At 49.4% G+C, this 26,919-nt stretch overlaps 1 protein-coding gene across 1 annotated transcript in view; it reads right to left on the bottom strand.

The window, feature by feature from the left end:
* Positions 1-26,919, bottom strand: part of LOC122548084 (podocan-like protein 1) — a 99,014-nt gene that overhangs the window by 8,183 nt on the left and 63,912 nt on the right. The window contains exons 3-7 of the mRNA XM_087983382.1: positions 15,802-15,895; positions 13,808-13,872; positions 11,082-11,191; positions 7,595-7,751; positions 2,244-2,359 (exon numbers count right to left, since the gene is read on the bottom strand). Of these exons, the coding sequence (XP_087839508.1) occupies positions 2,244-2,359; positions 7,595-7,751; positions 11,082-11,191; positions 13,808-13,872; positions 15,802-15,895 (542 nt within the window). The remainder of the gene's footprint in view (positions 1-2,243; positions 2,360-7,594; positions 7,752-11,081; positions 11,192-13,807; positions 13,873-15,801; positions 15,896-26,919) is intronic.

The following is a 26,919-nucleotide window of genomic DNA, read 5'->3' as shown; positions in this document are numbered from 1 at the left end:
AAATCTGTTCTGAACCCTCTCCAGCTTAATAATATCCTTCCTAGACAGAACTGGACACAGTATTCCAACAGAGGCCTCACCAATGTCCTGTACAACCTCACCGTGACGTCCCAACTCCTGTACTCAAAGGTCTGAGCAAGGAAGCCATGCATGCTAGACGCCATCTTAAGCACCCTGTCTACATGTGCTTAAGCACAAACTTCAAAGAATTATATACCTGAATTCCTAGCTCTCTGTTCTACAACACTGCTCTACTTTTAATTGAGTTCTACACAGGCAGCTGGGACTAGTTTAGTTTGGGATTATGATTGCACCGAAGGTGTGGTGCTGGAAAAGCACAGCAGGTCAGGCAGCATCCGAAGAGCAGGAAAATCGATGTTTCGGGCAAAAGCCCTTCATCAGGAATGAGGCTGGGAGCCTCAGGTTTGAAGAGATAAATGGGAGGGGGGGGGGAAGTTAGCTGAGAGTACAATAGGGGTGGGGAGGGTGGGGTGAATAGGTGGGAAGGAAGATGGACAGGTAGGACAGGTCATGAGGACGGTGCTGAGCCAGAAGTTTGGAACTGGGATAAGGTGGGGGGGGTGGATGAGGAAACTGGTGAAGTCCACATTGATGCCCTGGGGTTGGAGGATCCCAAGGTGGAAGATGAGGCGTTCTTGCTCCAGGTGTCAGGTGATAGGGTTTGGCGATGGAGGAGGCCCAGGACCTGGTTGGATCGAAGGGTTTGTTTCCATGCCTTGTGAAATATACATCATAATCTGAGAAACCACAGCTCTCTGGGTCAGTGGATTCCAACAATTCACAACCGTTGAAGTGAAGGCATTTCTCTTCATTTTGTTCCAAGATGGCTGATGGTTAACCCGAGACGACGGTCCCTAATTCTAGACTTTCCAAACTCGGGGAGCAAGTGGAATCATCCCAGGCAGTCAGAGGCAGGTTTGTTGTTCGGGCGGGCAGCTAATTTAGGAAGTCCTGAGTTGCTTTCACCGCCTGATGTTTTCCTCACTTCCGAAATGCTCGAGCCTATCATAAAGGACATGGCGAAGGATTTATGGATAAAAAAAATCGGATCTGATTGGGCCCGGTTGGTAGGGATTCGCAAACGGCAAATTGGGTTTGACGAACCCATTGGGGTTCTTGAGGATGTTACCCACACAAGAAATAAAGGGGCTTCTAAGGATCTAATATGTTGAGATTTTCAGAAAGCTTTTGATAATACCCTCCTGAACAGGTTGTTGGCACATGGCTGAAGGGGTAATGTACTGGCATGGATGAAGAATTAGTGAAGAGACAGGAATCAGAGCAGAGGAATAAATGCATGATTCTCGCATTGACAGTGTGTGGACAGTGGGGTACCTGTCCTGTTCACAGGCTGTATCAATGATAATGGACATGGGGACTGAATGTAATATTTCCAAATCTGCAAACTTACAGAGCTAAGTGGGAATGTGTGTTTTAAGGAAAATTTTAAGGTGTTTCCAGGAAGATTTGTACATGATCGAAGGTTGGAAAGTGTTGATGTTCAAAGGGTGTCCTTATAAATAAGTCAGAGAAGGCTAGCAAGTGGGTATTAGGAATGTTAACGTTTATTGCAAGAGGATTTGAGTACAGAGATAGTGAAGCCTTGCTTGAACTGTATAGAAGCTGGACTAGATTGTATTTGGAGTAGTGCCAGCAGTTTTGGTCTCCCTCCCTTGGGAAGGACATCATTGCCATAGAGGGTGGGCCGAAGCCTCACCAGACTCATTCTCAGGATGGCTGATGAAGGGACACTGGGCTCCGGTAGCAAGTGGAATCATCCCAGACGGACAGAGGCATGATTGAGTGGTGAAGAGGGAGTGGGACCACATTCAAACCTACTGAATACTTAAAGGGATAGACAGATAGATGCAGGTCAGCTGTTTCCCCAGACTGAGGGCAGGGGTCTAAAGCCCAGGGGGGAGTCTAGAACCAAGGGACACAATTTAAATGAGGATACCATTTAGTTCCGAGTTGGAGAGGAATGTTTGTGCTCAACGGGCTGTGAACCTTTGGCATTCTGTACCCCCTATGACAGTGGAAGCGCAGTCTTTCAGTTCATTTAAAGTCAAGGTTAATATATTTCGTGATTATTAAGGGCCATAGGGATACTGTGGGTAAAAGACATTGATGTGTTCGGTCAGCCATGATCATATCAAATAATGGAGCAGGCTCAATGGGCTGAATGGCCTATTCCTCTCTGGTGAATGCTGCACCTTGCTCACCTGAAAGTTTGTGAATGAATACCTGCATTGGACAGCCTGTTGTTTTGCAGGTACAACTCTCGAAGATGCTCCAAATGACTGAAGACATCTTTAGGAATCTTCGAGATTCTGTTGTTCTGTTATGGAAAAACACATAGACACAAATAAAATAAACTCCTTCCAACTGTTCAGAGCTTTCCTCTGATCCAATGTCGAATGTTGGCAGCGATGGACCACATTGGTCTACCCTTGTCTGCTACTCTTAGTGCTGCGCATTGGGTAGAACAGAGAGTCCTAGGAGCTCAGGAACACAGCTCTTTGAGGTTTACCCTACACATAGACAGGGAGGTTAAGAAGGGGTTTAGCACACTTGCCTTCATTGTTCAGACCTTTGAGTACACGGGTTGGGACGTCATGTTGAGGTTATACAGGACATTGGTGAGGCATCTTCTGGAGTATTGTGTGCAGTTCTGGTCTCCCTGGTATATGAAGGATATTATTGAGTCAAAGGGGGTTCAGGAATTGGCGAAGGGAATTGAAAGTTTGAGTTAAAGGGATAGGCTGGGACTCTTTTCACTGGAATGTGGGAGGTTATGGAGTTTTATAAAATAATGAGGGGTATAGATAAGGAGAATGGCAGGTGTATTTTCCGTAGGGTGGGGGATTTCAAGACTAGGCGGTATATAGAGTCATAGAGATGTATTTTGCATCAGTATTAACTGTGGAAAAGGATATGAAAGATATAGACTGTAGGGAAATAGATGGTGACACCTTGAAAAATGTCCAGATTACAGAGGAGGAAGTGCTGGATGTCTTGAAACAGGTAAAGGTGGATAAATCTCCAGGACCTGATCAGGTGTACCCTAGAACTCTGTGGGAAGCTAGGGAAGTGATTGCTGGGCCCCTTGCTGAGATATTTGTATCATCGATAGTCACAGGTGAGATGCTGGAAGACTGGAGGTTGGCAAAAGTGGTGCCACTGTTTAAGAAAGGTGGTAAGGACAAGCCAGGGAACAATAGACCAGTGAGCCTGACCTCGGTGGTGGGCAAGTTGTTGGAGGGAATCCTGAGGGACAGGATGTACATATATTTGGAAAGGCAAGGACTCATTAGGGATAGTCAACATGGCTTTGTGCATGGGAAATCATGTCTCACAAACTTGATTGAGTTTTTTGAAGAAGTAACAAAAAGGATTGATGAGGGCAGAGCAGTAGGCGTGATCTGTGTGGACTTCAGCAAGGCGTTCGACAAGGTTCCCCATGGGAGACTGGTTAGCAAGGTTAGATCTCATGGAATACAGGGAGAACTAGCCATTTGGATACAGAACTGGCTCAAAGGTAGAAGACAGAGGGTGGTGGTGGAGGGTTGTTTTTCAGACTGGAGACCTGTGACCAGTGGAGTGCCACAAGGATCGGTGCTGGGTCCACTACTTTTTGTAATTTATATAAATGATTTGGATGTGAGCGTAAAAGGTATAGTTAATAAGTTTGCAGATGACACCAAAATTGGAGGTGTAGTGGACAGCGAAGAGGGTCACCTCAGATTACAACAGGATCTTGACCAGATGGGCCAATGGGCTGAGAAGTGGCAGATGGAGTTTAATTTAGATAAATGTGAGGTGCTGCATTTTGGGAAAGCAAATCTTAGCAGGACTTATACACTTAATGGTAAGCTCCTAGGGAGTGTTGCTGAACAAAGAGACCTTGGAGTGCAGGTTCATAGCTCCTTGAAAGTGGAGTCGCACGTAGATAGGATAGTGAAGAAGGCGTTTGGTATGCTTTCCTTTATTGGTTAGAGTACTGCGTACAGGAGTTGGGAGGTCATGTTGTGGCTGTATAGGACATTGGTTAGGCCACTGTTGGAATATTGCATGCAATTCTGGTCTCCTTCCTATCGAAAAGATGTTGTGAAACTTGAAAGGGTTCAGAAAAGATTTACTAAGATGTTGCCAGGGTTGGAGGGTTTGAGCAACAGGGAGAGGCTGAACAGGCTGGGGCAGTTTTCCCTGGAGTGTTGGAGGCTGAGGGGTGACCTTATAGAGGTTTACAAAATTATGAGGGGCATGGGTAGGATAAATAGACAAAGTATTTTCCCTGGGGTTGGGGAGTCCAGAACTAGAGGGCATAGGTTTAGGGTGAGAGGGAAAAGATATCAAAGAGACCTAAGGGGTAACCTTTTCACACAGAGGGTGGTACGTGTATGGAATGAGCTGCCAGAGGAAGTGGTGGAGGCTGGTACAATTGCAACATTTAAGAGGCATTTGGATGGGTATATGAATAGGAAGGGTTTGGAGGGATATGGGCTGGGTACTGGCAGGTGGGACTAGATTGGGTTAGGATACCTGGTCGGCATGGACGGGTTGGACCGAAGGGTCTGTTTCCATGCTGTACATCTCTATGACCTGAGGGGCAACATTTTTAAACAGAGAATGGTTCACGTGTGGAATGAACTTCCTGAAGAAGTGGTGGATGTGGATACAGTTACAATGTTTAAAAGACACTTGGATAAGTATGTGAATAGGAAAGGTTTGGAGGGATATAGGCCAGGAGCAGGCCGGTGGGATTGGTTCTGTTTGGGATTGTGGTCAGCTTGGACTGGTTGGGTCAAAGGGCCTGTTTCCACACTGTCTGACTGCGTTGTCATCAGCTTGGACCTTGAACCATGCTTAGATTTCAAAGGGAATGCATTAGTTCACTTTGTATCCAGCAGCTGTATCTGTCTTCGATGTATCTGGTCGTTAATAACGGATTATTTCCTGGGAGATTCAACAATCCTAACAGCTGCGATTTATTGAAAATGTATAGTGCTTCTTCACCCGGTCTCTTACCTCCCTCTTTCCCACTATTTTTCTATTTCCTCTTGTCACTCTTTATTTTTCTCTGTTTTGCTCCACTTTTTCTCTTTCTTTGTCTGTTTTTCCTTCTTTGCTTTACTTTCATTCTCACTCTCACCTCTCTGTCTTTTTAACCTCTCCTTCCTTTCTTTCTTTATTTGAAATGAAAGTTTGAGTTTGGGTGATGCCCATGTTGAGACACTGGAGCTCATTAACAAAGTGTGCTGGCTCAGCAACTTGAGTTCAGGACCTGTCATGCAGACAGCTATACACACCTGTTGTACTGCACACTCCTGTTGTACTGCACACGCCTGTTATAGTGCACACATCTGTTGTACTGCACACACCTGCTGTACTGCACATGCCTGTTGTACTGCACACACCTGTTATACGGCACACACCTGTTGTACTGCACACGCCTGTTATAGTGCACACATCTGTTGTACTGCACACACCTGCTGTACTGCACACGCCTGTTGTACTGCACACACCTGTTATAGTGCACACGCCTGTTGTACTGCACACGCCTGTTGTACTGCACACACCTGTTGTACTGCACACACCTGTTGTACTGCACACACCTGTTATACTGCACACATCTGTTGTACTGCACACACCTGTTGTACTGTACACGCCTGTTGTACTGCACACACCTGTTGTACTGCACACACCTGTTGTACTGCACACGCCTGTTGTACTGCACACACCTGTTGTACTGCACACGCCTGTTGTACTGCACACACCTGTTGTACTGCACATGCCTGTTGTACTGCACACATCTGTTGTACTGCACACATCTGTTGTACTGCACACATCTGTTGTACTGCACACACCTGTTGTACTGTACACGCCTGTTGTACTGCACACACCTGTTATACTGCACATGCCTGTTGTACTGCACACGCCTGTTGTACTGCACACACCTGTTGTACTGCACACGCCTGTTGTACTGCACACACCTGTTGTACTGCACACACCTGTTATACTGCACACATCTGTTGTACTGCACACACCTGTTGTACTGTACACGCCTGTTGTACTGCACACACCTGTTGTACTGCACACACCTGTTGTACTGCACACGCCTGTTGTACTGCACACACCTGTTGTACTGCACACGCCTGTTGTACTGCACACACCTGTTGTACTGCACATGCCTGTTGTACTGCACACATCTGTTGTACTGCACACATCTGTTGTACTGCACACATCTGTTGTACTGCACACACCTGTTGTACTGTACACGCCTGTTGTACTGCACACACCTGTTATACTGCACACGCCTGTTGTACTGCACACATCTGTTGTACTGCACACGCCTGTTGTACTGCACACACCTGTTGTACTGCACACGCCTGTTGTACTGCACATGCCTGTTGTACTGCACACACCTGTTGTACTGCACACATCTGTTGTACTGCACACACCTGTTGTACTGTACACGCCTGTTGTACTGCACACACCTGTTGTACTGCACATGCCTGTTGTACTGCACACATCTGTTGTACTGCACACACCTGTTGTACTGCACATGCCTGTTGTACTGCACACACCTGTTGTACTGCACACGCCTGTTGTACTGCACACACCTGTTGTACTGCACACGCCTGTTGTACTGCACATGCCTGTTGTACTGCACATGCCTGTTGTACTGCACATGCCTGTTGTACTGCACACATCTGTTGTACTGCACACGCCTGTTGAACTGCACACGCCTGTTGTACTGCACACACCTGTTATAGTGCACACATCTGTTGTACTGCACACACCTGTTATAGTGCACACATCTGTTGTACTGCACACACCTGTTGTACTGCACACGCCTGTTGTACTGCACACGCCTGTTGTACTGCACACACCTGTTGTAGTGCACACATCTGTTGTACTGCACACACCTGTGGTACTGCACACACCTGTTATAGTGCACACATCTGTTGTACAGCACACGCCTGTTGTACTGCACACACCTATTGTACTGCACGTGCCTGTTGTACTGCACACATCTGTTGTACAGCACACGCCTGTTGTACAGCACACGCCTGTTGTACTGCACACACCTGTTGTACTGCATGCACCTGTTGTACTGCACACGCATGTTGTACTGCACACGCCTGTTGTACTGCACACGCCTTTTGCATTGCACACACCTGTTGTACTGCACACGCTTGTACTGCGCATACCTGTTGTAATGTGCACACATGTTATGCTGCACATGCCTGCTATACTGTACACACCCATTACACTGTAAATGCCTGTTGCTCTATGCACACCTTTGCACTGTAGCCACCTGCTATACTGTACACAGTACATGCCTGTTAGACGCCTGTTACGCCATACACACCTGTTACACTGTATATGCCTGTTATACCATATACACCTGTTTCATGGTATACGCCTATTACACCATACATGCCTGTTACACTGTACACCCTGTTACTCTGTATACATTGTTTGCACTATATCTGCTTGTTCCACTGTACTTATCCATTCTACTGTACTGTACTTTGTGGTTATAGATGAATGACACTCCAACACATACCTGTAAATGCAGCTGGATAAGCTGAGATGGCAGAATCTCAGGAACCCGGGTCAGATTATTGTTGGATAGGATTAAAATATTGACCATGTCCGAGCCACTGAACATGGCCTTGGGGAGGCCAGCATTGGTCAGATTATTGTTGTGGAGATACACAGACCTGTGAGAAAACAGTCACCATTAGCTGCGATGGAAAGCAGTGAAAGTATTAAGACCGTAAGAAAAAGGAGGAGGAGTGGGCCATTCGGCCCTTCAAGCGTGCTCCACCATTCAACATAATCATCCTCATGTCCACTTTCCTGCCTGTCACCCTTGATTCTCTGACTGATTGAGAATCTATCAATCTCAGCCTCAAATATCCACAAGGACTCTGCCCCCATGGCTCTCCCTGTGGCAAGGAGCTCCAAAGACCCACAACCCTCTGAGAGAAGAAATTCCTCCTCATCCCAGTCTGAAATTGGTGACCCTTTATTCAGAGACTATGCCCTCTGGTCCCAGACTCTCCCATCAGGGGAAACATCCTCTCACTACCCTTTCAGAATCCTATAGGTCTCAGTGAGATCGCCTCTTATTTATAGACTCAAGTCTTGAATTGAATGGACTCTATAACCTTTGTGACTTAGCTGGAGACATGCTGAGCGTTCCAGCAGTTTAATGTTTAGTAAGTTTCTTTTCCACCCCTGCACCATCTCAGTTCAGCTCATAGCTGCCCCCTCCCAAAAACCGCAAACCCCAAGCTCCCACAATTCCTGGAACGCTGGTTTATATCATTACCTCCTGGCCGGATCTTCTCCGACAGTTCCTCTCCATTTGTCTTGCACGTTCCATCTCATGTGTTACAAAACACTACTCTCGAACCCTCCCCACCCTGTACTCTGCCCACAGCCTCATTAACAACTCCCCACAGCTCACTCTCTTGTGCCAACTCCATCCCAGCTCTTTGGAAATCCTCCACTCCTGCATTGGGGAACAAGATTGTTGCTCTTTCCTTCAGATTCCTTCCCAAAATCGTGGCCCCTCCCTTCCCCACGCCTTGCTATCACTTTTCTCTCTTCAAACCTGATGATGCTCCACCCTTATGTGGGCCCTCCCTGCTAACTCTTCACCAGCCTCTGCCCAATCTCAACTCGGTCTGCACCGAATTTGACGCTCTGCTGTGGGATGCTTTGACAAGGTGCTGGGGTCACTTGTTTATTTGCGAAAGCTGCTCTGTTTGTACCTTTTTCAACCAATTCTGATGCTCTTCACAGCTCACATATACCGTAGAGAGTCAGGCAGTTTTGTTGAGACAGATATCTGGAAATTTATTGTCCACTGTAATTGTTTACATGGCTATCTGATACCAGGCACACCGACACACACGTATGGTCTGTGCTTAATGATATTACTGTACATTTCCATACACCTAACCAACCAAAGGCACCACATACTGACTACATTGCAAGTGAGAGTGATGGTAGATGAGGTGGGTTCTTTTATACTGGAACATCTTGTGTTATAATGTCATGTCACTATCTTAGAGATGCTGTGCCTGAATGATCTGAAAGCTATGCCATTATGCAACAAATTCGGCATGCAACAGGCAGTTAGTGATCTCAGACTAAGCCCCACTCTCTGTAACTGGATCCTCAGTCTCCTGAGGAGAAAGTGAGGTCTGCAGATGCTGGAGATCAGAGCTGGAAATGTGTTGCTGGAAAAGCGCAGCAGGTCAGGCAGCATCCAGGGAACAGGAGAATCGACGTTTCGGGCATACCAGGTAGTGATATATCCAGACAGAATGCTCTTGATGGCGCACCTATAAAAGTTGGCAAGGGTATTAGCCATCATGCCTGACTGAAGAAGGGCTTATGCCCGAAACGTCGATTCTCCTGTTCCCTGGATGCTGCCTGACCTGCTGCGCTTTTCCAGCAACACATTTCCAGCTCCTCAGTCTCCTGACCCACAGGCCACAATCAGTGAAGATTGAGGACAATATTTTATCCTCACTAACACTCAACACTGGAGCCCCCCAGGGGTGCGTACTCAGCCGCCTACTGTCCTCACTGTTTACCCATAACTAGGTCGCCAAGTACCAGACTAATGCCATTTACAAGTTAGCTGATGACACCACCATAGTCGGTCAAATCTCAGGTGACGATGAAACAGACAACAGACGGGAGATGGAAGACCTGGAAAAATGGTGCACTGAGAATAATCTAGCTCTCAATGCCGGCAAAACCAAAGAACTCATTCTTGACTTTCGGCGGGTTGTTACTCATGCCCCCTACACATTAACAGCACAGAGGTGGAACGAGTGAAGAGTGTCAAGCTCCTGAGAGTGGTCATCCACAACAAGTTTTTTTGGACTCTTCATGTGGACGCACTGGTTACAAAGGCCCAACAACATCTCTTCTTCCTCAGGCAGCTGAGGAAATTTGGCATGATGGCGAATACCCTTGCCAACTTTTATAGGTGCGCCATCAAGAGCATTCTGTCTGGATATATCACTACCTGGTACGGCAACTGTACCGTTCAAGATGGGAGACGGTTACAGAGAGTGGTGAACCCAGCCCGCACAATCACAAAGGCCAACCTCCCATCTATAGAATCCATCTACTAGGTCCACTGTCAAGGAAAGGCGGCCAGCTTTCTCAAAGATCCATCCCACCCTGGCAATGTTTTTCTACAACCTCTACCATCGGGGAGAAGGTACAGAAGCCTGAACACATGCACCAGCCAGTTTCCATCCACAAGAGGTTAGACTCTCAAACATCAAAGGTGGTGACCGACCAACATAAGACAATGAGACCAAAAGAAATAGGAGTAGGAGTCACAGTGGCTCAGTGGTTAGCACTGCTGCCTCACAGCGCCAGGGACCTGGGTTCAATCCCAGCCTCGGGTGACTGTTTGTGTGGAGTTTGCACATTCTCCCTGTGTCTGTTTGACAGACACAGGGAGAACGTTTCCTCTGGATGCTCCGGTTTCCTCCCACAGTCCAAGCATGTGCAGGATAGGGTGGGTTAGCCATGGGAAATTACCCATACTGTCCAGGGATGAGCAGGCTGGGTGGGTTAGCCATGGGAAATTACCCATACTGTCCAGGAATGAGCAGTCTGGGTGAGTTAGCCATGGGAAATTACCCATACTGTCCAGGGATGAGCAGGTTGGGTGGGTTAGCCATGGGAAATGCAGGATGGAGTGGGACTATGTGGGATACTCTTGGGTGGGTCGCTATATACTCAATGGCCTCTTTCTGCAGCATATGATCATTGGATGTTAGGGAAATGCAGACAAGGCAAGGAGATTGGCACTTGGGGGATAGAACCACGGCGCTCACGATGGGCTGAACGTCCTCCTCCTGCTCTGTCACAGTGCTACGATTCTGTTTGTGGAGGTTGGTTTTGACAGAAGGGAGCCTCCAAAGGTCAGTTTCTACCATGAGTTCCGTACTCCCCTTTTTAGGGAATCTCCCTGATTGACCCAGCCGAGAAGGCAGCTTGCCGGACGTTACCTGAGTTTCGGCTTGTGCCCGAAGGTGAGAGCGAAGATCTCTGTGAGGTGGTTGCCAGCAAAGTCAGCGATGCTCAGGGTGTTGGGCAGCTGCCTGGGGGTTACTGTCAGCTGAGAAGGTAGCAACGGAATCAGAGTTAGTGTTAGCGTACAGTAACACAGTGACCCCTTGGTCCTCTCACCTCACCCTGTCCTTGCCCACCCATTTTCCCTCCTGTATACAGTGTAATAGCCTCTCCCTCCATCAGAGAGTCACAGTCCTGGAGTCATACAGCACGAAACAGACCCTTCGGCCCAACTTGTCCATGCCGACCGTGTTCCCAAACAAATCTGGGCCTGTTTGCCTGTGTTCAGCCCATATCCCTCTAAACCCTTCCTATCCACATACCCATCTAGATGCCCTTTAAATGTTGTAACTGTACCCACCTCCACCACTTTCTCTGGCAGCTCATTCCACACATGCGTGAAATTATTGCTCCTCAGGTTCCTTTTAAACCTTTCCCCTCTCACCTTAAACCTCTGCCGTCTAAGTTTTGGACTACCCTACCCTGGGGAAAAAGAACCTTGTCCATTTACCCTATCCATGCCCCTCATGATTTTGTAAACCTCTATAAGGTCACCCCTCAGCCTCCGACGCTCCAGGGAAAACAGCCCCAGCCTCTCCCTGTAGCTCAAACCCTCCAACCCCGGCAACATCCTTGTAAATCTTTTCTGCACCCTCTCCAATTTAATGATGTCCTTCCTGTAGCAGGGCGACCAGAACTGGACACAGTGCTCCAAACAGTGGATCCTGCCCAGACTTCAGCACCAAGGTACATGCAACATCTACCTCCAGCTCCTTCCCCACCAAGAGTTTCTGTTGACCCATTCAGTGGATCGACGCGCCTCATTGACAAACCTGCCAATGATAACCCGGCCCTTTGGAAATGTGGTATTTCCAAAGGCAGCTCAGAGCTGACCACGTTGCTGTGTGTCTGGAGTCAGACAGGGTAAAGGAGGGCAGATGTCCCACCTTACAGGGGCATTAGTGATCAAGATGGGGGTCTTTATCATGATCAGGGTGTGTCTGGTACAGGACTATGTTGATGTAGGGTAGGGATAGAGAGGGCAATGATTTGACCTCAATAACAAATTACATTAGCCCATCATAAACCCAGAGAGAGTGTACAGTCGCTTTCGATCAGTGTGCCCCTGTGCCCAGAGGCCGCAATCTCAGGAGATCACAGGGAGAATGTGCAGGTCCCAGGGCCTGACCCTCCTCAGGAGAAAATGGAGGAGAGGGGAAGAAAACGAACTCATCAAAACCCTCAAATCTGACCAGGGCCCGACAGGAGAGGTACGCAGTGGCTCTGTACACACTGGCCATGCATGCACTGGACCTGTATACACTGGCACTGTATGCACTGGTTCTGTACACACTGACTCTGTACGGACTAGCCATGTATGCACTGGCTCTGTACACACTGGCACTGTACACACTGACACTGTATGCACTGGCCCTGTGCACATTGGCCATGTATGCACTGGATCTGTATACACTGGCCCTGTAAGCACTGAGTCTGTGCGCACTGGCCCTGTCTGCACTGGCTGTGTATACAATGGCCCTGTATGCACTGGCCCTGTCCGGACTGGCTCTGTACACACTGGCCCTGTATGCACTGTGCACACTGGCTCTGTGTGCACTGGCCCTATCTGCACTGGCTCAGTACACACTGGCACTGTACACACTGGCTCTGTACACAATGGCCCTGTACACAATGGCCCTGTATGCACTGCCCTGTACGCATTGGCCCTGCCTGCACTGGCTCTGTGCACACTGGCCATGTATGCACTGGACCTGTATACACTGGCCCTGTACGCACTGGCTCTGTACACACTGACCCTGTATGCACTGTCTCTGTACGCACTGGCCCTGTCCGCACTGGCTCTGTACACATTGGCCCTGTACACTCTGGCTGTATACACACTGACCCTGTATGTGCTGTCTCTGTATGCACTGGCCCTGTGCACACTGTCTCTGTGCACTGTCTCTGTACGCACTGGCCTTGTACACACTGGCCCTGTATGCACTAGCCTTGTACACACTGGCACTGTACACACTGGCAGTGTGCACACTGGCCCTGTATGCGCTGTCTCTGTACACACTGGCCCTGTACGGACTGGCCCTGTATGCGCTGGCCCTGTATGGACTGGCTCTGTACGGACTGGCCCTGTACACACTGGCCCTGTACACACTGGCCCTGTATGCGCTGTCTCTGTACACACTGGCCCTGTACGGACTGGTGTGGTCACTGACGCAGATGGATCCCCTGTGAGCTCTGCTAGCCCTGGCCCAGTGCTGTGCTCCCTGACACTCGATGTTCCAGTCCTCTGACCATCGCCGCAAAGTTCTTAGTGGGATCTTGCTGTGCACACGCACAACCATGATTGCACCTCTGACACACTTCGTCGGCTGTGAGACACTCCAGGACAATGTGAGCACTATATAAATGCAGGTTGAGTTTTGTTTTCTGTACCCCTGAAGGTGCTGGTTCGGTCACTGTGTGTGACATGTGTTCCCTTCCCTGTGTGCAATGGGATAGCGCTGAGGGTGGGGGTGGGGTGGGGAGGGGAGGTGCAGGGAGTTAATGTTGAGGCTGACCCCATCTTTCAGGCTTGCCCCTTCCCTTGTACAGTACCCTCTGTGTGTGTGTGTGTGTGTGTGTGGGTGGAGCTGGGCACACTCACCTTGTTGTTTGCCAAGTACAGGTACTCCAGCTGTTGGAGAGATGTGAACGCTTTATCGGGTAAGCCTGTAGGAACAAGCACAACAGGAGCATCAGCCAGGCACACACCCACCTTGGCACAGTTCCACCATTTGGTCATCTCGACACCAGCCAGCCCTACCTTCCCCCACAATCCCTCACACCACTGCCAGGACCAAACACCTCCCCCTCAGGCCTGAGTACTTTTTTTTTTGTTTAGTGTGGAAGCAGGCCATTTGGCCCATCGAGTCCACCCCCCCCCCCCAACTCCCCAAAAGAGGACTGTGACCCCACATTCCCCATGGCCAAACCATCCATCTTTGGACTGTGGGAGGAAACAGGAGCACGCAGACATGGAGAATGTGCAAACTCCACACAGACAGTCACCCAAGGCTGGAATCGAACCTGGGTCCCCCTGGCACTGTGAGGCAGCAGTGCTAACCACTGAGCCACCTGAGTGATTGGCCACAGCTCTCTGGGGTAGCAAATTCCTAAGGTACACAACCCTCTGAGTGAAGAAACGCCAAGAATAGAAGCAGGACTAGGCCCTTCAAGCCTGCTCCCCTATTCATTTGATCATGGCTGATCCCAATCCCACTTTCTCTCCATACTCCTTGATCCCTTTAGCTGCAAGGGCCAAGTCCAGCTCCCTCTTGAACATATTTACCAAATTGGTCCCAACAGCTTCCTGTGGGAGAGAATTCCACAGGTTCACATCTCTGAGTGGAGAAATCCATCCCCATCTTAGTTCTAGAATATAGAACATAGAAAGATACAGCGCAGTACAGGCCCTTTGGCCCTCGATGTTGCGCCGATCCAAGCCCACCTAACCTACACTAGCCCACTATCCTCCATATGCCTATCCAATGCCCGTTTAAATGCCCATATTGAGGGACAGTCGACCACTGCTACTGGCAGGGCGTTCCATGAACGACTTACTGAATGACTTACTCCGTGTTCTTAGACTGTGACCCCTAGTTCTGGACTTGCCCAGCATCAGGAAGTTGTCCCATCAGGATTATACATGTTTTTATGAGATTTTGCCCCAGCCCCTGCCATTGTTCTCAATTCCACTGTGGAGAAGCCCAGTCAATCCAGTCGATCCCCATCTGTCCATCCCGGGAATCAGTCCGATGATCCTTCAGAATATGTTGGTCCCCATTCCCGTCTGAACTTCCCTGAGGTCACCTTGAAGGACTCTCCTTCTCAATGCCTCCCCTGGCCTGGGGCATGGTGGCCCTCAGGTTAACCCACTCCAGTCCTCTCTCCCTCCCTCTCTCTCTCTCTCTCTCTCTTGAATGACGGGGCAGCCCCATGGTCTGGCTGTATTGTAGGCAAGTCGATTAACGACGGAGGTAGATGTGTTCTCGATTGTGAAGGGGATCAAGGGGAGAAAGCAGGAGAATGGGGTTGAGAAATGTGTCAGCCATGATGGAATGGCTGAGCAGGCTCGATGGGCTGAATGGCCTAATTTCTGCTCTGATGTCTTATCGTCTTACTTTATCTTTTTACCTGAGTCCCTCATCCTGAGAATATCCCTCTGGAATGAAGAATCTCCAGCAAACGTGGATCGCCATCAATCCTGTCAAATTTTCTGGGAATTACCAACATATTGTTTTCCCAAAGACCATTCAATCCATCCTCACCGGCTAGCCCTCTGCTCTGAGGAATCGATTGGCTAAATTGCTGTCCCCTTTCCCTCTGTGTGTGTTGGTATTCTCTCTGAGCTTGCTGTACACAGTCGTGGCCTGACCTCATGGGAGCGCTAGGTGATTTCAGTTGTTGTTGTACTTAAGCTCAGAACAGCGCCTCCTGTCTCACAGTGAGTGCTCTCTGGAGTGTAGGGGCTAGGGGACAAACCCAAGCCGAGATGTTGAGATCGAACTTGAGCCTGGAAACCCCTTCCATGGCCAACACAACCCCACCCCCCCCCCATCCCATCCTAAAGCAGTCCCTTCGGCCCCTCGTACCCCTTACCTTGGGACAGGATCCTGTTGTTGTGCAAGCTGAGGGTCCTCAGTTTGGTGAGCCGGGACAAGTGCTCGACGGGAATATCTTCCAGCCGGTTGTTCTGGAAGGAAACGCGACGGGAGGTTATGTGGAAAAGCTGGCCTTTTTGGGAATGGCCTCAAACTTCCTTTTGCCAACCTCCCTCGGGTTGCTGGGAACTCAGGGTGGTCGGGCACTGCTTGAAGCTATAGGTTCCTGGCATCTCCGATCAGCAGGGTCATTGAGGATTACAGGAAAAGGAAGTGGACAGGAGGAATGTCAAATCAGGTATGATCCTATTGAACAGGAGAGAAGGCTTGAGGGGTGGAGTGGCCTATGGCCTTCTGGTATAAGAGAGAACAGATACAGATGCATTGGGCTTTACTGTGGGTACAACTTGAAACACTTTCACTCTACGTAATAAATGAAACAAGGTTATTACCCAGAGACAATGCCACAATGAGTGGTATGTCATGATTGTTTAATTTGTTAACCGATATACAACAGGGGTGCGTCAGCGGATGGTGTGGGGGAGCTGTTACACATGGTGGTGTGATTCAGTGCGACACTAGACAGGGTGTATCACAAATGGAGAGGGGTATACTTGAACAATTCATGGAAGGACATTGAGGAGTCAGGGTCATTGATGGGGCAGTGGGGGTACCTGGTGACAGAATCAAGGCGTCACTGTGAGTGAACGGGTGTCAGTCCCGGGCATTAGGTAGGATGTGTTTTTGTTTCCTACCACGAACGTGATTGGGCTGAGTGACCTATCTCCTTCCCCTCGTGGGCTCAGGGACTCACCACCAAAGTCTCTGTGCGTTTATACACTTGCATACTCGAAAGCCTGGTTATGCAGGTACAGTGTGGTGTAGGGTTATGGAGGTACATTGTGGTGTAGGGTTGTGGTGGTACAGTGTGGTGTAGGGTTATGGAGGTACAGTGTGGTGTAGGGTTATGGAGGTGCAGTGTGGCGCAGGGTTATGGAGGTACAGTGTGGTGTAGGGTTATGGAGGTACATTGTGGTGCAGGGTTATGGAGGTACATTGTGGTGCAGGGTTATGGAGGTACATTGTGGTGCAGGGTTATGGAGGTACATTGTGGTGTAGGGTTATGGAGGTACATTGTGGTGTAGGGTTATGGAGGTACTGTGTGGTGTAGGGTTATGGAGGTACATTGTGGTGCAGGGTTATGGAGGTACATTGTGGTGTAGGGTTATGGAGGTGCTGTGTGGTGTAGGGTTATGGAGGTACAGTGTGGTGTAGGGTTGTGGAGGTACATTGTGGTGCAGGGTTATGGAGGTACATTGTGGTGCAGGGTTATGGAGGTACTGTGTGGTGTAGGGTTGTGGAGGTACATTGTGGTGCAGGGTTATGGAGGTACATTGTGGTGCAGGGTTATGGAGGTACATTGTGGTGCAGGGTTATGGAGGTACATTGTGGTGTAGGGTTATGGAGGTACATTGTGGTGTAGGGTTATGGAGGTACTGTGTGGTGTAGGGTTATGGAGGTACATTGTGGTGCAGGGTTATGGAGGTACATTGTGGTGTAGGGTTATGGAGGTGCAGTGTGGTGTAGGGTTATGGAGGTACAGTGTGGTGTAGGGTTGTGGTGGTACAGTGTGGTGTAGGGTTATGGAGGTACAGTGTGGTGCAGGGTTATGGAGGTACAGTGCAGTGCAGGGTTATGGAGGTACAGTGTGGTGTAGGGTTATGGAGGTACAGTGTGGTGTAGGGTTATGGAGGTACATTGTGGTGCAGGGTTATGGAGGTACATTGTGGTGTAGGGTTATGGAGGTGCAGTGTGGTGTAGGGTTATGGAGGTACAGTGTGGTGTAGGGTTATGGAGGTACAGTGTGGTGTAGGGTTGTGGTGGTACAGTGTGGTGTAGGGTTATGGAGGTACAGTGTGGTGTAGGGTTATGGAGGTACAGTGTGGTGTAGGGTTATGCAGGTACAGTGTGGTGTAGGGTTGTGGTGGTACAGTGTGGTGTAGGGTTATGGAGGTACAGTGTGGTGTAGGGTTATGGAGGTACAGTGTGGTGTAGGGTTATGCAGGTACAGTGTGGTGTAGGGTTGTGGAGGTACAGTGTGGTGTAGGGTTATGGAGGTACAGTGTGGTGCAGGGTTATGGAGGTACAGTGTGGTGTAGGGTTGTGGTGGTACAGTGTGGTGTAGGGTTATGGAGGTACAGTGTGGTGTAGGGTTATGGAGGTACATTGTGGTGCAGGGTTATGGAGGTACATTGTGGTGTAGGGTTATGGAGGTGCAGTGTGGTGTAGGGTTATGGAGGTACAGTGTGGTGTAGGGTTATGGAGGTACAGTGTGGTGCAGGGTTATGGAGGTACAGTGTGGTGTAGGGTTGTGGTGGTACAGTGTGGTGTAGGGTTATGGAGGTACAGTGTGGTGTAGGGTTATGGAGGTACAGTGTGGTGCAGGGTTATGGAGGTACAGTGCGGTGCAGGGTTATGGAGGTACAGTGTGGTGTAGGGTTATGGAGGTACAGTGTGGTGTAGGGTTATGGAGGTACAGTGTGGTGCAGGGTTATGGAGGTACAGTGTGGTGTAGGGTTATAGAGGTACAGTGTGTTGTAGGGTTATGGTGGTACAGTGTGGTGTAGGGTTATGGAGGTACAGTGTGGTGCAGGGTTATGCAGGTACAGTGTGGTGTAGGGTTATAGAGGTACAGTGTGTTGTAGGGTTATGGAGGTACAGTGTGGTGTAGGGTTGTGGTGGTACAGTGTGGTGTAGGGTTATGGAGGTACAGTGTGGTGCAGGGTTATGCAGGTACAGTGTGGTGTAGGGTTATGCAGGTACAGTGTGGTGTAGGGTTATAGAGGTACAGTGTGTTGTAGGGTTATGGAGGTACATTGTGGTGTAGGGTTATGGAGGTACAGTGTGGTGCAGGGTTATGCAGGTACAGTGTGGTGTAGGGTTATAGAGGTACAGTGTGTTGTAGGGTTATGGAGGTACAGTGTGGTGTAGGGTTGTGGTGGTACAGTGTGGTGTAGGGTTATGGAGGTACAGTGTGGTGCAGGGTTATGCAGGTACAGTGTGGTGTAGGGTTATGCAGGTACAGTGTGGTGTAGGGTTATGGAGGTACAGTGTGGTGTAGGGTTATGGAGGTACATTGTGGTGTAGGGTTATGGAGGTACAGTGTGGTGCAGGGTTATGCAGGTACAGTGTGGTGTAGGGTTATGGAGGTACAGTGTGGTGTAGGGTTGTGGTGGTACATTGTGGTGTAGGGTTATGGAGGTGCAGTGTGGTGTAGGGTTATGGAGGTACAGTGTGGTGCAGGGTTATGGAGGTACAGTGTGGTGTAGGGTTATGGAGGTGCAGTGTGGTGTAGGGTTATGGAGGTACAGTGTGGTGTAGGGTTATGGAGGTACAGTGTGGTGCAGGGTTATGGACGTACAGTGTGGTGCAGGGTTATGGAGGTACAGTGTGGTGTAGGGTTGTGGTGGTACAGTGTGGTGTAGGGTTATGGAGGTACAGTGTGGTGTAGGGTTATGGAGGTACAGTGTGGTGCAGGGTTATGCAGGTACAGTGTGGTGTAGGGTTATGGAGGTACATGTGGTGCAGGGTTATGCAGGTACAGTGTGGTGTAGGGTTGTGGTGGTACATTGTGGTGTAGGGTTTTGGAGGTACAGTGTGGTGCAGGGTTATGGAGGTAAAGTGCGGTGTAGGGTTAGAGAGCTTTATTGCGGTGTAGGGTTATGGAGGTACAGTGTGATGTACAGTTATGGAGGTACAGTGTGGTGTAGGGTTGTGGAGGTACATTGTGATGCAGCAATGTGGAGGTACAGTGGGGGGCTGGGTTATGGAGGGTCATTGTGGTGCAGGGTTATGGAGGGTCATTGTGGTGCAGGGTTATGGAGGGTCATTGTGGTACAGGGTTATGGAGGTACATTGTGGTGCAGGGTTATGGAGGTACATTGTGGTGTAGGGATATGGAGGTACATTGTGGTGTAGGGTTATGGAGGTACAGTGTGGTGTAGGGATATTGAGGTACTGTGTGGTGCAGGATTATGGAGGTACAGTGTGATGTAGGGTTATGGAGGTGCAGTGTGGGGCTGGGTTAAGGAGGTACAGTGTGGTGTAGTATTATGGAGGTACAGTGTGGTGTAGGGTTGTGGTGGAACATTGTGGTGCAGGTTTATGGAGGTGCCGTGTGGTGTAGGGTTATGGAGGTACAGTGTGGTGTAGGGTTGTGGAGGTACAGTGTGGTGCAGGGTTATGGAAGTACTTTGTGGTGCAGGGTTATGGAGGTACAGTGTGGTGTAGGCTTGTGGTGGTACGTTGTGGTGCAGGGTTATGGAGGTACAGTGTGGTGTAGTGTTACGTAGGTACAGTATGGTGTAGGGTTATGGAGGTACATTGTGGTGCAGGGTTATGGAGGTGCAGTGTGGTGCAGGGTTGTGTAGGTACAGTGTGGCGCAGGGTTATGGAGGTACAGTGTGGTGTAGGGTTAAGGAGGTACAGAGTGTTGTAGGGTTATGGAGGTACAGCGTGGTGCAGGGTTAAGGAGGTACAGAGTGTTGTAGGGTTATGGAGGTACAGTGTGGTGTAGGGATATGAAGGTACATTGTGGTGCAGGGTTGTGGAGGTATATTGTGGTGTAGGGTTATGGAGGTACAGTGTGGTGTCATGTTGTGGAGGTACAATGTGGTGTAGGGATATTGAGGTACTGTGTGGTGCAGGATTATGGAGGTACAGTGTGATGTAGGGTTATGGAGGAAAGGTGTGGTGCAGGGTTATGGAAGTACATTGTGGTGTAGCGTTATGGAGGGAGAGTGTGTGTAGGGTTGTGGAGGTACATTGTGGTGCAGGATTATGGAAGTACATTGTGGTGCAGGGTAATGGAGATACGTTATGGTGCAGGGTTATGGAGGGACATTGTGGTGCAGGGTTGTGGACGTACATTGTGGTGCAGCGTTGTGGAGGTACAGTGTGGGGCTGGGTTATGGAGGTACATTGTGGTGCAGGGTTGTGGTGGTACGTTGTGGTGCAGGATTATGGAGGTACAGTGTGGTGCAACGTTATGGAGAAACATTGTGGTGCAGGGTTGTGGAGGTACAGTGTGGTGCAGGGTTATGGAGGGACATTGTGGTGCAGGGTTATGGAGGTGCAGTGTGGGGCAGGGTTATGGAGGGACATTGTGGTGCAGGGTTATGGAGGTGCAGTGTGGGGCAGGGTTATGGAGACAGAGTGTGGCACAGGGTTATGGAGGTACAGTGTGGTGTAGTATTATGGAGGTACAGTGTGGTGTAGGGTTATGGAGGTACGTTGTGTGTAGGGTTATGGTGGTACAGTGTGGCGCAGGGTTATGGAGGTACAGTGTGGTGCAGGGTTATGGAGGTACAGTGTGGTGTAGGGTTATGGAGGTACGTTGTGTGTAGGGTTATGGAGGTATGTTGTGTGTAGGGTTATGGAGGTACGTTGTGTGTAGGGTTATGGAGGTACAGTGTGGTGTAGGGTTATGGATGTACGTTGTGTGTAGGGTTATGGATGTACGTTGTGTGTAGGGTTATGGATGTACGTTGTGTGTAGGGTTATGGAGGTACATTGTGGTGCAGGGTTGTGGAGCTACAGTGTGGTGCAGGGTTATGGAGGTGCATTGTGATGCAGGGTAATGGAAGTATATTCAGGTGAAGGGTTAGGAAGGAACATTGTGGTGTAGGGTTTTGGAGGGACAGTGTGGTGCAGGGTTATGGAGGTACAGTGTGGTGTAGGGTTGAGGTATATTGTGTGTAGATTTTGGAGGTCCAATGTGGTGCATTGTTATGGAGGTACATTGTGGTGTAGGGTTATGGAGGTACATTGAGGTGTAGTGTTACGTAGGTACAGTATGGTGTAGGGTTATGGAGATACAGTGTGGTGTAGTGTTACGTAGGTACAGTATGGTGTAGGGTTATGGAGATACAGTGTGGTGCAGGGTTGTGGAGGTACAGTGTGGTGTAGGGTTGTGGAGGTACAGTGTGGTGTAGGGTTATGGAGGTACAGTGTGGTGTAGGGTTATGGAGGTACAGTGTGGTGTAGTGTTACGTAGGTACAGTATGGTGTAGGGTTATGGAGATACAGTGTGGTGTAGGGTTATGGAGATACAGTGTGGTGTAGGGTTGTGGAGGTACTGTGTGGTGCAGGGTTATGGAGGTACATTGTGGTGTAGGGTTGTGGAGGTACAGTGTGGTGCAGGGTTATGGAGGTACATTGTGGTGTAGGGTTGTGGAGGTACATTGTGGTGCAGGGTTGTGCAGATACATTGTGGTGCAGGGTTATGGAGGTACGTTATGGTGCAGGGTTATTGAGATACAGTGTGGTGCAGGGTAATGGAGATACATTGAGGTGAAGGGTTAGGAAGGAACATTGTGGTGTAGGGTTTTGGAGGTACATTGTGGTAGAGGGTTATGGAGGTGCAGTGTGGTGTAGGGATATGGAGGTGCAGTGTGGTGTAGGGATATGGAGGTACATTGTGGTGTAGGGATATGCAGGTACATTATGGTGTAGGGTTACGGAGATACAGTGTGGTGCAGGGTTATGGAGGTAAATTGTGGTGCAGGGTTATGGAGGTACATTGTGGTGCAGGGTTATGGAGGTGCAGTGTGGTGTAGGGATATGGAGGTGCATTGTGGTGTAGGGATATGCAGGTACATTATGTTGTGGGGTTACGGAGATACAGTGTGGTGCAGGGTTATGGAGGTAAATTGTGGTGCAGGGTTATGGAGGTACATTGTGGTGTAGGGTTGTGGAGGTATATTGTGGTGCAGGGTTATGGAGGTACACTGTGGTGCATGGTTGTGGAGGTACAGTGTGGTGCACGGTTATGATGGTACAGTGTGGTGTAGGATTAAGGAGGTATAGTGTGTTGTAGGTTATGGAGATACAGTGTGGTGTATGGTTATGGAGGTACAGTGTGGTGCAGGGTTATGGAAGTACTTTGTGGTGCAGGGTTATGGAGGTGCATTGTGGTGCAGGGTTGTGCAGATACATTGTGGTGCAGGGTTATGGAGGTACAGTGTGGTGCAGGGTTGTGGAGGGACATTGTGGTGCAGGGTTATGGAGGTACATTGTGGTGTAGGGTTGTGGAGGTACAGTGTGGTGTAGGGTTATGGAGGTACCTTGTGGTGCAGGGTTATGGAGGTACCTTGTGGTGCAGGGTGATGGAGGTACATTGTGGTGCAGGGTTGTGCAGATACATTGTGGTGCAGGGTTATGGAGGTACGTTATGGTGCAGGGTTATTGAGATACAGTGTGGTGCAGGATAATGGAGATACATTGAGGTGAAGGGTTAGGAAGGAACATTGTGGTGTAGGGTTTTGGAGGTACATTGTGGTGGAGGGTTATGGAGGTGCAGTGTGGTGTAGGGATATGGAGGTGCATTGTGGTGTAGGGATATGCAGGTACATTATGGTGTAGGGTTACGGAGATAGAGTGTGGTGCAGGGTTATGGAGGTAAATTCTGGTGCAGGGTTATGGAGGTACACTGTGGTGTAGGGTTATGGAGGTACAGTGTGGTGTAGGGTTGCGGAGGTACAGTTTGGTGCACGGTTATGATGGTACAGTGTGGTGTAGGATTAAGGAGGTATAGTGTGTTGTAGGTTATGGAGATACAGTGTGGTGTATGGTTATGGAGGTACAGTGTGGTACAGGGTTATGGAAGTACTTTGTGGTGCAGGGTTATGGAGGTACAGTGTGGTGCAGGGTTGTGGAAGTACTTTGTGGTGCAGGGTTATGGAGGTACAGTGTGGTGTAGGGTTATGGAGGTACATTGTGGTGTAGTGTTACGTAGGTACAGTGTGATGTAGGGTTATGGAGATACAGTGTGGTGTAGGGTTATGGAGGTACAGTGTGGTGCAGGGTTATGGAGGTACATTGTGGTGCAGGGTTATGGAGGTACAGTGTGGTGCAGGGTTGTGGAGGTACAGTGTGGTGTAGGGTTATGGAGGTACATTGTGGTGCTGGGTTATGGAGGTACATTGTGGTGCAGGGTTATGGAGGTACATTGTGGTGCTGGGTTGTGGAGGTACAGTGTGGTGTAGGATTGTGGAGGTACATTGTGGTGCTGGGTTGTGGAGGTACAGTGCGGTGTAGGATTATAGAGGTACAGATTGTTGTAGGGTTAGGAGGGACATTGTGGTACAGGGTTTAGGACGTACAGTGTGGTGCTGGGTTGTGGAGGTACAGTGTGGTGCAGGATTGTGGAGGTACATTGTGGCGCAGGGTTGTGGAGGTACAGTGCGGTGTAGGATTATAGAGGTACAGATTGTTGTAGGGTTAGGAGGGACATTGTGGTACAGGGTTTAGGACGTACAGTGTGGTGCTGGGTTATGGAGGTACAGTGTGGTGTAGGGTTATGGAGGTACAGTGTGGTGCTGGGTTATGGAGGTACAGTGTGGTGTAGGGTTATGGAGGTGCAGTGTGGGGCAGGATTATGGAGATACAGTGTGGTGCTGAGTTATGCAGGTACTTTGTTGTGTAGGGTTCTGGAGTTACAGCATGGGGCATGGTTATGGAGGTACAGTGTGCGGGGTTATGGAGATACAGTGTGGTGTAGGGTTATGGAGGTACAGTGTGGTGTAGGGTTATGGAGGTACGTTGTGTGTAGGGTTGTGGAGGTATATTGTGGTGCAGGGTTATGGAGGTATATTGTGGTGCAGGGTTATGGAGGTACATTGTGGTGCAGGGTTGTGGAGGTACATTGTGGCGCAGGGTTGTGGAGGTACATTGTGGCGCAGGGTTGTGGAGGTACAGTGTGGTGCAGGATTGTCGAGGTACAGTGTGCACTGGGTTATGGAGGTACATTGTGGCGCAGGGTTGTGGAGGTACAGTGTGGTGCAGGATTGTGGAGGTACATTGTGGCGCAGGGTTGTGGAGGTACAGTGTGGTGCAGGATTGTGGAGGTACAGTGTGGTGCTGGGTTATGGAGGTACAGTGTGGTGCAGGATTGTGGAGGTACAGTGTGGTGCTGGGTTATGGAGGTACAGTGTGGTGGAGGGTTGTGGAGGTACATTGTGGTGCTGGGTTGTGGAGGTACAGTGTGGTGCAGGATTATGGAGGTACAGTGTGGTGCAGGGTTGTGGAGGTACATTGTGGTGCAGGGTTATGGAGGTACATTGTGGTGCAGGGTTGTGGAGGTACATTGTGGTGCAGGGTTATGGAGGTACAGTGTGGTGCAGGATTGTGGAGGTACATTGTGGTGCAGGGTTATGGAGGTACAGTGCGGTGTAGGATTATAGAGGTACAGATTGTTGTAGGGTTAGGAGGGACATTGTGGTACAGGGTTTAGGACGTACAGTGTGGTGCTGGGTTATGGAGGTACAGTGTGGTGTAGGGTTATGGAGGTACATTGTGGTGCAGGGTTATGGAGGTACAGTGTGGTGCAGGATTGTGGAGGTACATTGTGGTGCTGGGTTGTGGAGGTACAGTGCGGTGTAGGATTATAGAGGTACAGATTGTTGTAGGGTTAGGAGGGACATTGTGGTACAGGGTTTAGGACGTACAGTGTGGTGCTGGGTTATGGAGGTACAGTGTGGTGTAGGGTTATGGAGGTACAGTGTGGTGTAGGGTTATGGAGGTACAGTGTGGTGTAGGGTTATGGAGGTGCAGTGTGGGGCAGGATTATGGAGATACAGTGTGGTGCTGAGTTATGCAGGTACTTTGTTGTGTAGGGTTCTGGAGTTACAGCATGGGGCAGGGTTATGGAGGTACAGTGTGCGGGGTTATGGAGATACATTATGGTGTAGGGTTATGGAGGTACAGTGTGGTGCAGGGTTATGGAGATACAGTGTGGTGTAGGGTTATGGAGGGACATTGTGGTGCAGGGTTGTGTATGTACATTGTGGCGCAGCGTTGTGGAGGTACATTGTGGTGCATGGTTATGGAGACACTGTGGCGCAGGGTTATGGTGGTACAGCGTGATGTAGGGTTGTGGTGGTACGTTGTGGTGCAGGGTTATGGAGGTACAGTGTGGTGTAGTGTTACAGACATACAGTATGGTGTAGGGTTATGGAGGTACATTATGTGTAGGGTTGTGGAGGTATATTGTGGTGCTGGGTTATGGTGGTACATTGTGGTGCAGGGTTATGGAGGTACAGTGTGGTGCAGGGTTGTGAAGGTACATTGTGGTGTAGGGTTATGGAGGTACAGTGTGGTATAGGGTTATGGAGGTACAGTGTGGTGCAGGATTATGGAGGTATTTTGTTGTGTAGGGTTCTGGAGTTACAGCGTGGGCAGGGTTATGGATATACAGTGTGGTGTAGGGTTATGGAATTACAGTGTGGTGTAGGGTTATGGAGGGACATTGTGGTGCCGGGTTGTGGACGTACAATGTGTTGCAGTGTTGTGGAGGTACAGTGTGGGGCTGGGTTATGGAGGTACAGTATGGTGTAGGGATATGGAGGTATATTGTCTTGTCGTTTTATGGAGGTATAGTGTTGTGTAGGGTTATGGAGGTACAGTATGGTCTTGGGTCATGGAGATACATTGTGTCGCAGGGTTATGGAGGTACATTGTAGTGTAAGGTTATGGAGGTACAGTGTGGTGCAGGGTTGTGGATGTACAGTGTGGTGTAGGGTTGTGGATGTACAGTGTGGTGTAGGGTTGTGGATGTACAGTGTGGTGTAGGGTTGTGGATGTACAGTGTGGTGTAGGGTTATGGAGGTACATTGTAGTGTAAGGTTATGGAGGTACATTGTCGTGCAGGGTTGTGGAGATACAGTGTGGGGCTGGGTTATGGAGGTACAGTGTGGTGTAGGGTTATGGAGGTACAGTGTGGTGTAGGGTTATGGAGGTACAGTGTGGTGCAGGATTATGGAGGTACAGTGTGGTGTAGGGTTAAGGAGATACCGTGTGGTGTAGGGTCATGGATGCACATTGTCGTGCAGGGTTATGGAGGTACATTGTGGTGCAGGGTTATGGAAGTACAGTGTGGTGCAGGGTTATGGAGGTACATTGTGGTGCAGGGTTGTGGATGTACAGTGTGGTGTAGGGTTATGGAGGTACAGTGTGGTGTAGGGTTATGGAGGTACAGTGTGTTGTAGGGTTATGGAGGTACAGTGTGGTGTAGGGTTATAGAGGTACATTGTGGTGGAGGGTTATGGAGGTACAGTGT

Source organism: Chiloscyllium plagiosum, unplaced genomic scaffold (genome assembly GCF_037043375.1).
Source record: "Chiloscyllium plagiosum isolate Xiang-an unplaced genomic scaffold, Cpla_swu_hap1 HiC_scaffold_45, whole genome shotgun sequence".
Classification (NCBI taxonomy): domain Eukaryota; kingdom Metazoa; phylum Chordata; class Chondrichthyes; order Orectolobiformes; family Hemiscylliidae; genus Chiloscyllium; species Chiloscyllium plagiosum.
The sequence above is the reverse complement of the archived record's forward strand: the minus strand, read 5'-3'. Positions and strand labels throughout refer to the sequence as shown.